A 12,279-nucleotide genomic window follows, 5' to 3' on the forward strand; every position below is an offset into this window, starting at 1 on the left:
ATGTTTTTATAATGTAAACTGATGTAATGTGTATTTTATGCTGTGAGCCGCCCTGAGCCTGCTTCGGCGGGGAGGGCGGGATAGAAATAAAAAATTATTATTATTATTATTATTTTTACAAGTTAAAGGGGTTTCCATGGGCAGTTCATTTTCTCCCATGTTTATTTATGGCATGTTTGGAACAAAAATATTTCTGCAATTCTTCTGTTAATCCTTTTTATGATTTAGTAATTTGGTATGGGTATTTCATTGATGACATTTTGATGGTTTTTTTGGATTATAAATCTGTTGTACCTATGGTGGAATGGTTAAATTCTGTACATTCCTCTGTTAAATTGTCCTACACATGTGATAAGGATTCTGTTACATTTTTGGATACTGTGGTCTACAGAAAATCTAATGACTGCCTCGCTGTAAAAATATATAACAAGCCGACAGACAGAAGCATGCCCTTCCATTATAATTCCAGTCATCCCATGCATTTGAAGAATAATAATCTTTCATACAGTCAATTAGAGCAAAACACAATTCTTCTGAGGTCCATGATTTTGAAAAAGAACGCAATCGCGTTTCTGATCAATTTCGTCAGAGAGGTTATCCAAAAGTTGTGGTGCAGGCAGCTTGTAAAAAGAGAATCTTTAGTTATTGCTAAGCCCGCTAGCAAAGAAAACAGCGTTCAGTAAGATATCATAGCTTGTGTGTTTCAGTTTACACCAATGGCCAATACTATACCAAAAATTATTAGGAAACAGTGGCACATTATGCAGACCTATCGGGATGCCAATGCCTCCCTAGGTTTGGATTCAGGCAGACTAACAATATTGCTAATATGATCATTTCTACAGACTAAGAAACCTCATGAAGACAACGTGGAACAAGGAGGGCACTTTAAATGCGGCCCATGTGCCGCATGTTCATTAGCCTTGCAAATACGCGAATTTACTGAACTTAACTCTGAGTTAAATATTAGATTAGTTCATACAACCACCTGTTTCACCAAATGCTGTGTATATGCCATCCTCTGCCGTGTAAATTGCTGTATGTGGGAAGTATGTTACGCCTGGTAAAGACACGTGACTTGGAACACCGCTCGAGAATTAAAAATCTTGTGGCGGAAGCCCCTCTTGTGGACCATTTTCAGCGTTTACACCATGATCCCAACTCATTAAGATTTTTTGTCCTTATTAAATTTGTACAAAAAACTTATTTTAATATTGATTCTAATAAATGGTTGCTCCAGCAGGAGATGAAGTGGGTACATAAATTAAAAACTTTAGTCCCCCAGGGGTTAAACCAGGAATGGGACCTATCTTGTTTTATTTAAATGATGGACTATATGCGCAGAGTGTTAAAGCTGCAGTACTGCAGTCCTAAGCTCTGCTCACGACCTGAGTTCAATCCCCGGTGGAAGTTGGTTTTTCAGGTAGCCGGCTTGAGGTTAACTCAGCCTTCCATCCTTCCAAGGTCAGTAAAATGAGTACCCAGCTTGCTGGGGGGGGAAGCGTAGATGACTGGGGAAGGCAATGGCAAACCACCCCGTAAAAAGTCTGCAATGAAAACGTTGTGAAAGCAACATCACCCCAGAGTCGTAAACAACTGGTGCTTGCACAGGGGACCTTTCCTTTCCATATGCATCTACTGTGGGTATTTTTTAAGATGTATCTTTAATAGCTTTGGGGCATTTTTGATGGGTTACTCTTGTGCGTCTTTTTAAATACCCACTGTTATGACTTGAAATTTGCAAGAATTTATCTGTTGCACTTTAGTGTTTTGGTGTTCTCTTGCCATGTCTTGAATGTGAAAAAAACTCAGGTGGGTGGATATACTATATATTGTATATTGCTATTTAAGCTTTTAATATTGTTGTCAGCCCTTTAAGCACTGAATTACTGTGCAGCAATTTGTATTTTTTCAATGCCGCTAGAGAAGAAGCAATTGTGAAACGGGGACAATGGAGGACTATCCCGTCGACTAAATATCCTCTGTGCATAGCTGTGTGGAAATTTTATGCTTCAGTGCATTTGGAAATATTACCGAAAGACTTTCCGCTCTGTTCGGATCAGAAATCCAGAATTCATTTCCTTGATTGGACTTGTATGGACTATGTTAAAAGATGGTTTGTCCCACTACTTTAAGTTCCTTTTTTGTTATCAGTTCTATGTGGCTTATTTTTCATTTTCTGTGGCTTGATTTCCTAAGTAAACATGTGGCTTGATTTCATATTTATTGAGGCTTAATTTTCAACTTTAATATATATTCATTGTTAAGAAGTTTCATTTCTGTGTTGAGGCTGGTACACGGAACCTTCGGGTTTTCCCTTCCTCACTTGGAGATTGGCAACAATGGTTCCTCAGGAGGAAATGGCTGATGTGGAGGGTAGAGCCTACAACATTGTACCTCTCTGGGGCTCCACCCCTCCTCGAACCACACCCTATTCGGGCCCCATCCTTAAATCTCCAGGAATATTCCAACCTGGAGTTGACAACCCTATCTCCTTCCCTTTATCTGCCCCTATTATTTCAGATTACCATCTCCTCCCCCCTCCCTGCAGCCTCTACCTAGGAAAACCATAGTCTTTCTCCACAGCGGCGACCAAAGCAGCTTACATCATTCTCCTGAACAACAACCCTGTAAGGCAGATTAGGTTGGAAGTCTGTGACTGGTCCAAATCACCCAGTCAGCTTCCACAGCAAGAAAGAGGCAGCTGCCATGGCCTAGTTAATACAAGACTATTTTGGCTAGTTTGTTCAACATTCCAGGGCCAGCAGTAGGCAGGGGTAGGGAAGTCAGCCAATGGGAAGCCAGAGATGAAGACTGAGCCGTGATGGGCCAATAGTTTATGGAGTACATGGAATGCACCCCTAAATGAATGGGAGAGCTCCATTTGGCCACCCCACAAGAGAATTATGATCGATAATTATGTATTATATTTTCTTCTCACCGTTTTCAAAAAGCTCCATGCAGCATGTATCTTATCAACATTTCCTGTCATGTCATCCTCAGGGCAATTACATAGTCTTTAACCAATCAAATTACTCAGTGAATTTCATAGGGATCTGAACCTACGCTCCCCTTGTTCTATGACAAATATCCTCTTCTCTATACCACACTGAATCATATACTTCATTCTGGGGAGGGTAAACTGTTCCAGGTGGTAAGAGTAGGACCACCTATCAGGGAGGCCTTTTGCTGGAAGAAATGGACTGCTTGGTGGCTGCTGTACAGATTCACTCAACATTTTGCAGCTAAATTATCTCTTATATTTTCCAATGTGGGACACTAACTAAGCAGCAACAGAGTCAGATGGTAAATTCAGGTGAGTAGCCATGTTGGTCTGAAGCGGCAGAACAGAATTTGAGTCCAGTGGCATCTTTAGGACCAATGAAGTTTTATTCAAGATGGTAATTGATTGATTTGATTCATTTATTACATTTATGGATCACCCAATCCCTGCCATAGCAGGGATCACCCAATCCCTGCCACGGCTGACCACCTGGCTCTAATATTTTCAGAATTTCCCCTTATAACTAGGAAACCAAAACATGCTCCCTGTGCAGTTCAGCAACAGGGCAGAGTGCAAATGTGTCCAACTGTTAAGGAAAGTTTCAGTTTATTCAGTCTGAGGTAGTGGACAGAATCCTTAGAAGTTTGAGGTCTACCGCCTGATTGTATGACCTTTGCCCTTCCTAGTTAACTAAATCTGCTGGGGGCAGGGGCTGGCTGACTGATCCAATAGGTAATCAATGCCACATTGAAAGAGGGGGGTGGTCAGAGCAGCCATGAAACATACTGCGGTGCATCCACTTTTCAAAGAAGCTGACCCTGGGCCCAGGAGATCACAAATACTATTGACCAGCCTCAAATGTTCCATTCTTGACAAAAATAACTGAACGGGTGGTGCCTGGACAACTTTAACCTTTCCAGGATAAAGCTGAATGCTTGGATCTTTTCTGATCTGGTTTTAGGTTGACTCACAGGACTGAAGTGACCTTGGCTGCCCTGATGAATAACCTGTGCTGAGAGATGGACACAGTGAGTACAACTCTGCCAATTCTCCTGGATCTTTCACAGCTTTACATATCATTGATTATGGTATCCTTATTATTAATCACCCCACTAAAACGATCACTCTGTTGTTTAGTCAGTTGTCAAGTATTTCCCTTCAGAAATTGGAATGGTAGGCACAGGTAAAGATTGAAACAGTTTTGAACAATCTGACAAGGAAGGGAATCAATATTTACATAGGATCTTGGATTCGGTATAGATAGGCAGAACATTAAATATAAACACGGAATGGTTTCTTAGGTTGCTGAATTCACAAGAGATGGTTTTATACTTGAAGTTGTTTGGCTTTCACTGACGGTATTGCACTACTGGGGAAGGCAATGGCGAAAAACCCGTAAAAAGTCTTCCATGAAAACGCTGTGATGCAATGTCACACCAGTGTTGGAAACGACTGGTGCTTGCACAGGGGACTACCTTTTATTGCACTGTTAACATTGACAAGACAGAAGTGCTATCAGTGAACAGAAGGGTATGACTTGAGATTTAAACTGTTACCCATTCTGGATGGAGTTGTACTCTTCTTGTTATGAGACTTATTCTTAGAGGTTACTTGTTACCAGGGCTCATTTTGTAGCACGAGTTCCTTTGCATATTAGGCCACACTCCCCTTATGTAGCCAATCCTCCAAGAGCTTACAAGGCTCTTCTTACAGGGCCTACTGTAAGCTCCTAAAGGATTGGCTACATCGGGGTGTGTGGCCTAATATGCAAAGGAGCTCCTGCTACCAAATGAGCCCTGCTTGTTACAGAGTTCCTTATAAACTTTCCACTTGATAAGAATACAGTCTTGAAAGCACACTGAGTTTTATACCTGTTCAAGACTAAGGTCTTTCCACTAGACCCCTTTTCCTAGTAACATTGTTATTAAATCTTTAAAATAAATAATCTGGGCCTCTGGCGTGTTGAGGGCCTTTCAATGTCACTTCAAACCCTTTTGCCCAATCCTTATCTTCCAGACTGACAGAATTTACACCCTGGATGGGAAGCTTAAAACTGGAGAACTAAAAGTCCATCTCAAGATGTGTTTGATTGTTTTACACAGAGAGAGACTGTTTAACTTTTGGGAATAGTCTCCCACCAGAGCCTCTTTGAGGTTCAAAGCCCCACCACTCTGACTCTGAAATGGACTCTCCATTTTAGACTCTCACACTCATGTCTCACAAGTAACAACTCTCTTCTTCATCCAACTGCCTGAGAGAGTAGCAAATAAACTGGTTAAATGACAGGAAGCAAATGGACAGTTCTCATCAAGGAGGAGAATAAGCAGTGAGGTCCCTTAAGGATCAGTATTGAGGACGGTACTATTTAATTTGTTCATAAATGATCTGGAACTTGTGGCCAGATTTGCAGATGACACCGAATTAGTCAGGATGGTGAAAATGAAGGCTGACTGAGAAGAGCTCCAAGACGACCTCTACAAATTGGGTGAGTGGGTGACAATGTGGCAAACGAAGTTCAGTGTTGGTAAGTGTAAGGTGATGCACACTGGGACAAAACGTCCCAATTTAAAACAGACTAATGAGGTCTGAACTTGATAAGACCAAGAGGGGATAAGATCGTGGGTCGTAGGCTCAATGAAAGTGTCAACCCAGTGTGCTGCGTGGTGAAAAGGCAAACCATGTGTTAGGGACTGAGAATAAAATGGTCAATATTGCAATGCCCTTGTATAGATCAATGGTGTGCCTCATTTGGAATATTGTGTACTGTTCTGGTTTCTGTATCATCAAAAGGACATTGCAAAGCTGGAAAAAGTACAGATGAGGGCAACTAAAATGATCCCGGGTTTGTAGCACCTTCTCTATGAGGAAAGGCTGAAGAATTTGGGACTTTTCATTTCAGAAAAGAGATGACTGGAGGGGGGGCATAATAGGGGTTTATAAAATTATTCATGGAGCAGAGAAAGTTGACAAAGAGAACTTCCCCTCCTCTCCCAAAATACTAGAACCCTAGGGCATCCAATGAAGCTCGTGAGCAGTAGGTTCAGGACAGATAAAAGGAAATGCTACTTTACAAAGAGTGTGATTAAAATGTGGAATTCGCTGCCAGAGGATGTACAGATGGCTATAGGAATAAACAGTTTTAAAAGAGGTTTAGATGGATTCATGGGGGATTAATCTCTCAATGTCTACTAGCCATGGTGACTGACAGGAACCTCCACATTCAGAGGCACTAAACTTCTGAATTGCAGAGCCAGGAGGAAACATCAAGGGAAAGTCTCAGCCTCTATGCTCTGTTGTCAGCTGTCCAGAGGAACTGGCTGGCCACTCTGTAAGACAGGATGCTGGACTAGATGGCTGATCCAGCAAGGCTTTTCTGATTATCTAAAAGTACAATCCTATGCAGAGTTACTTCAGTCTAAATTTCAGCAGGCTTAGATGGGAGTAATTCTACATCAGATTTAATCGTAAAGCACTGCATTTCAGATGTTTTAATCACAGAATAAATTCTGTGCCCTCAAGCTATATTATTATTTTGATATTTAATGTGTTTGCTGATTTTTTGTATGCATTTTGTATATTATTGTGCCACTATAAGAATATCCTAAGTGCAAGAAAAAATGTGCTTTAACATATGCAGCTGAACATGAAAAATACCTAGAAGGCTTGAATTCTAATTACTGAATGATCTTTATATAAAAGAGAAATCTTCTTACCGAATTGATCCAATCATGTAAGGTTGTGCCAGCTGTACTACGATTGCACCGCTGCCTAGCTGATGGCATGTATACCCAGAATCCCAATCATAATTCTTTGTGTCGCCATTCAACAAGGCATTGCGACTTCGGCTTACACCCTCAATCACACTGGCACAGTCTGCAACTGTTGCAACATTCTCAGTGGGAACTGAAAATTAAAACACAAAAGAGATCAGTGGTGGACACAGGCATCTTAATGCCTTCAGTTTCTATTTCTAAAGAAAAAAAATACAGGGAAAATATAGTTAGCACAGAATTAGATTAAAAATGAATAAGCAGCGAGTAGGCTGTTTGAAGTAGAGCAAGTCTGAGACACTCAAACTGAAAAGCAGACACAGAATGAAAAATTATGCACTTCAAATAAATACCATAGCAATTGTTTTGGTTAATTAACTGCAGCATGACTACAGGGGCCAAAGCTAGGAATTACTCTTAGAAAAAGAGGATGAGTGGACAAACACTGATAGGAAGCCAAAGTGGAAACACTTCAGTGTTACATCACATGGGCAATAACCTACAAAGTGGACATTTTCTAAGACTGTTATGCTGTTACAGTTTTCAAACATATTCAGAAATTCATTACCTCGCATTTAGCTGGGGAATTCGTGAAAAAATTGAGTATAAAAGAGCAGCAAAGTAAAATATTCACAGGCTAGCTGCCAAAATGAGTTGTGGCTCTTTTGTACCATGCTCCCAATTGGCTCATTCAAACTGTGCTCAGAGTAGGGGAGTGTAGACAGGGCTAAAAGTGGACTAGAGTGGCAGCTTCCCCATTAATACCAACAAGAACATGATTATGGAATCTTCAAGGGAACACTTAGCATTGAGTGTGGACAGGTGGATCTCTGTGGGTGATGTTCACTAACTGGGTTATCAGGAGATGGCACTGATGTACTCTCAGAACCTGCTTCTGACATCTGGTAAAGTCCATCTTTGGAATCTAACCGTGATGGAATCTAACCCTTTGCCAGCCTGACACCAAGACCAGTGGTCTCCTTTGGGTGTGGGGGAGTCTGAAAGTTGCCAGGGGTATGGACCCTGTGAAGGTGATCAAGGCCCCTATTGAGGCAGCATCGTGAATGGGAATGGACCCCACAGATTCTGTTGAGATCAGTGGTTGCTAATCAAGCTGTCCTCTTTCCTGGGATATTGATGGTGCCAATGGTGGCACTTCAAAGACTTCATCTTCCGATAGCTCTGGAGATTTAACAGCCCATCTCGATGGTATAGTTGTCTTCAGATGAGTTGATCTCAACTCTCAATGGTGAGTTTTGGTGTTGAGGGGATCTTGACCTAAAAACAGTTGGTATCAATGTTTGACTCTGACGGGAGTCAACTTGCTGGTACCGAAACAGGGAGGATTGTCAATTCTAAGAGGATGGTAAGGCTTGGCCTCATGGAGACTGAGACTGTTCGTCTTGAGGCAAAACTGAATGGTGTTGACGTGACGGCAGTCCAGCTGGACTTTATTTATTTATTTACTTACTTTCCATTTATATCCCGCCCATTTCAAACAGACTCAGGGCAGCTAACAATCATATAAAAACCAACATCTCAATTTCAAATATGAAACAACAAGACAGTCAATTATAATTTAAAACAAAGAATTGGTGCTATACAGAGTATACAATTTATTTGTTGGTTGTCCTTCTGGTGGAGTTGCCCAGTAGCATAAAAGCGGCAGCCTTCTCCCCTAGTTGTTATTGGCCTGTTTTAAAAGTTCAGTTTTACAAGCTCTGCATAATTGGGAGAGATCCCGCAGAGCTCTTATGGCCTCATAAGAGTGCATTCCACAGCATTGGTGCTGCCACTGAGAAGGCCCTGGCCTGTGTAAAGCCCAGTCTGGCCTCCCTTGGTGAGATGGACAATACATTTTTAGTTCCTGAATGCAGTGCTCTCTGGGGAACATATGGGGAAAGGCGGTCCCTTAGATAGACAGGTCCTCAGCCATATAGGGCTTTAAAGGTCAATACCAGCACTTTGAAACGGACTTGGAACACAATAGGCAGCCAATGAAGCTCTTTCAGCACTGGTTGAATGTGCTCCCATCTTGGGAGTACCATTAACAACTGTGCTGCAACATTCTGCACTAGCTGTAGTCTCCGAGTCAGAGTCAAGGGCAGCCCCATATAGAGGGCATTACAGTAGTCTATTCTCGAGGTGAGGGCATTACAGTAGTCTATTCTCGAGGTGACTTTGGTGGGACCTATAAAGCAGCTTTTAGCCTTACTGCTCTGCCCACTTTTAGCCTTTAGAAGTAAGTTGATGGCATGCTGGACAAGTAGCTGTGTTATGGCCTTCTCCCAGAAATATAAGACATGATCTGTGATCATCATTCTGGGCCATTTTCACTCCACAATCATCACACTTTTGGAAAAGAGTCATTCTACAGATTGTGTAGATAATTTTTTTTAAGTTCTTCACAGAAAAGCTCACAGGAACTCGTTCTTGAGGCCCACAAAGCGGTTGTATTGGAAGCATGTCCTCTCCACACGGCAGCAAGAAGAGAACTGAAGGAATGCTTGCCCTGCCTTTGTCACATGACCCTTTGGGCAGGAAAGGGATCTCTGCAGACAGAGTGGAGGGGGAGCACTCCTAGGCCCTAGAAACTTTTTAAAAAGCTAGGAAGATCTTCTCTGCTGAGAAGGAGTAGGAGGAGTTTGGATTTATACCCTGTCCTTCACTCAGAGTCTCAAAGCAGCTTGCAATCTATTTCCTTTCCTCTCCCCAGAACAGATCGCTTGTAAGGTATCTGGGGCTGAGAGAGCTGTTTCAAGAACTATTCTTGAGCAGAACAGCTCTGCGAGAACTTGTGACTAACCCAAGATCACCCAGCAGCTGCATGTGGAGGAGTGGGGAATCAAACCTAGTTCTCCAAATTAGAGTCTGCCACTCTTAACTACTACATCAAATTGGCTCTCAAGCTATGACAATAAACTAATTTAAAAATTCAAGGCCTTTGGAGAAGAGTTGTGACCAGTATTTTGCTCACCTGTCCCTTTCCCCTGTCAATTCATTTACTTTTTTATTATTCAATACCTATTCTGTACCCTAGGATACTAACGGGAATTTATTGGGGGGGTGGTGAATATTGTGTGTGTGTCTGGAAGTCATGGCTGACTTCTGGTGACCCTTAGTGGGACTTGGACATTTATAGTGCTGGCTTGCTATTGCTTACTCCTGCATCCTGGCCCTTTTTGAGACTCAGGCTAACTAACGTAGCCTGTATCAACAAAAAGCCATTTTGTAATAGTTTTTACAATGGAAAATTAGAGAGCTACCAAGTAATTGCAATACACAGAAGGTACCATACTGTTTCTGCTCCCTAGGGGAGGCTGCCACTCCCCATTTTGAATGTTCATTATCATCTTTCATACCTGCCTAATAAATTTATTGAAAACACCATCTGGAAAGGACTTTACTGTGTGCTTATTTTCAGTCTTTTGGATCTCTTCTTTTTTCCCTGTGGAATTTCTGCCTCAATTCATGCTACTCTGTTTACAAAACTATACTGCCCAAACCAACAATGTTGTTTCTATAATTTTTGTGGTGTAATAGTTGGCTACTTGAAGGACAGAAGGGGGGGGGGGGGACCAAGTTATATATTCTTCCTAGAGAAAAGAAGAAGAATGGGATACAAGGATGGATATTACTTTTTCCCCATCTTTGCACACACAATAGTTCAGTATAAATGTAATGTATTGTCCTACAATGCAAATCATGCATGCTAACGAAGTGTAGACATGCTGGAAGTAAGCAAAGCTTAGGGAGTGACTATGGCAAAATAACATTAGGAGGGGGGAAATTGATTTGTACTTTACTCTTCCCAGCTCTTATCCTGTAACAGGTAATGGCCAGCAGACTGCCATTATATTTCTGACACTATACATTTTTTAAAGGCAATGTTATTTCCAGTACATGACCTGAAGACTATCTATATTAACTATATTTGTAGATAAGATGACATGTAATTTTACAGTCTTCAATGATACCTGATGACAAATAAGTGGAGGTAAACACTTCTATCAAACATATATCTTCCTATGGTATTTCCTCTCTTAGTTTCCTTATTTTATGGCTACTTTAAAAAAAAACCAACAGGAGGTGTTATGGGACTCTGGGCCACTTAGCACTATGTCTAATGCGAATGCACTTGCTCAGTACTTCTAATCATCCATACATTTGTACAACTTCAATTAAATAAATTAAAAGCATATTAAGGGGCAACAGCAGTTTCCCATTTGTGAGCCAAATTAGGTGAGGGAAACAATCACATTTGTTTATTCATGTTTTTGACTTGTTGACACATAAAACGAAAACTGGAGGTCTTATTTTAATCATAGAATCATAGAATTAGAAGGTACCTCCAGAGTAATCCAGTCAACCCCCCTGCACAATGCAGAAAATTCACAAATACCTTCTTCTCCCCCCACCCCACATATCCTCAGTGACCCCTACTCCATGCCCAGAAGATGGCAAAGACCTCCAGGATCCCTTGACAAAATGGCCTGGAGAAAAATTGTTGGCTGACCCCAAAGTGTCAATCAGCATTTCCCTGGGCATGTAAGAAAGGGCCACAAGAACTAAGCATTGATGCAACCCTTCTGCCCGCCTTCTCATGAGCTGCTTAAGTTCACAGAATCAGCATTGCTGTCAGATGGCCATCTAGCCTCTGAAAGGTAGGAGAGCCCACCATCTCCTGAAGAACCTTCTCCACTGAGAAACCACTTTAACTGTCAGGAAGTTTTTCCTAATGTTGAGCTGGAAAATCTTTGTATAAACAACTTTTATTATTCTGCAAAATATTGTAACAATAATATTAGTCTATTAATAAAAACTTCATACCAATACATCACATTTTCCACTTCCCTCCCCCCTCCTTTTCGTGACCTCCCCCTGTGCATTTAAAAAATTTCAAAACAAACTAAAAGGTAATTTTCAAATTAAGGATCTTCATAAAAAGAAGAAAAAAAATAAGAAAGCTATAATATACCTATGGCAGAATATACCTTTCAATTATAGTCCTTATCAAACTAAGTTGAAAAAAAAATTAATAGTTTCATTATTTAACTATAGCCCATTTGTTATCCCTCTAACTTTAGCTATTATAAAAAATCACCAAATGTCCTTTAACTTTCTATTGTTTTCCAACGTATTTTTGAAATTTACCCCACTCAATTTTTAATTTCTCTAAGTCAAATTCTTTTAATATTCTTGTAAGCTTGTCCATTTCACTCCAGTGCATAACTTTAATAATCCAGTCCCACTTTTCTGGTGTTTTATCTTGCTTCCACATCTGCGCATATAATGTCCTTGCAGCTGAAAGCATGTACCAAAGTATTGTTCTATCTTGTTTCGGAAATTTTTCCATTTGTAATCCCAACAAAAAGATTTCTGGTGCCTTCTTGATGGTATAACCCAGAATCTTTGCAATCTCTTGCTGAATCATTAGCCAAAATTGTTTTGCCATTTCACAAGTTCACCACATATGGTAGAAAGATCCTCCATTTTTTACAGTTC

General features: G+C 40.9%; 1 protein-coding gene across 1 annotated transcript in view; it reads right to left on the reverse strand.

Annotated features, from left to right (window-relative positions):
• BTBD9 (BTB domain containing 9) overlaps positions 1-12,279 on the reverse strand; it is a 376,375-nt gene that overhangs the window by 114,693 nt on the left and 249,403 nt on the right. The window contains exon 8 of the mRNA XM_060244929.1: positions 6,718-6,907. Coding sequence (XP_060100912.1) covers positions 6,718-6,907 — 190 coding nt within the window. The remainder of the gene's footprint in view (positions 1-6,717; positions 6,908-12,279) is intronic.

Source organism: Heteronotia binoei, chromosome 1 (assembly GCF_032191835.1).
Source record: "Heteronotia binoei isolate CCM8104 ecotype False Entrance Well chromosome 1, APGP_CSIRO_Hbin_v1, whole genome shotgun sequence".
Taxonomy (NCBI): domain Eukaryota; kingdom Metazoa; phylum Chordata; class Lepidosauria; order Squamata; family Gekkonidae; genus Heteronotia; species Heteronotia binoei.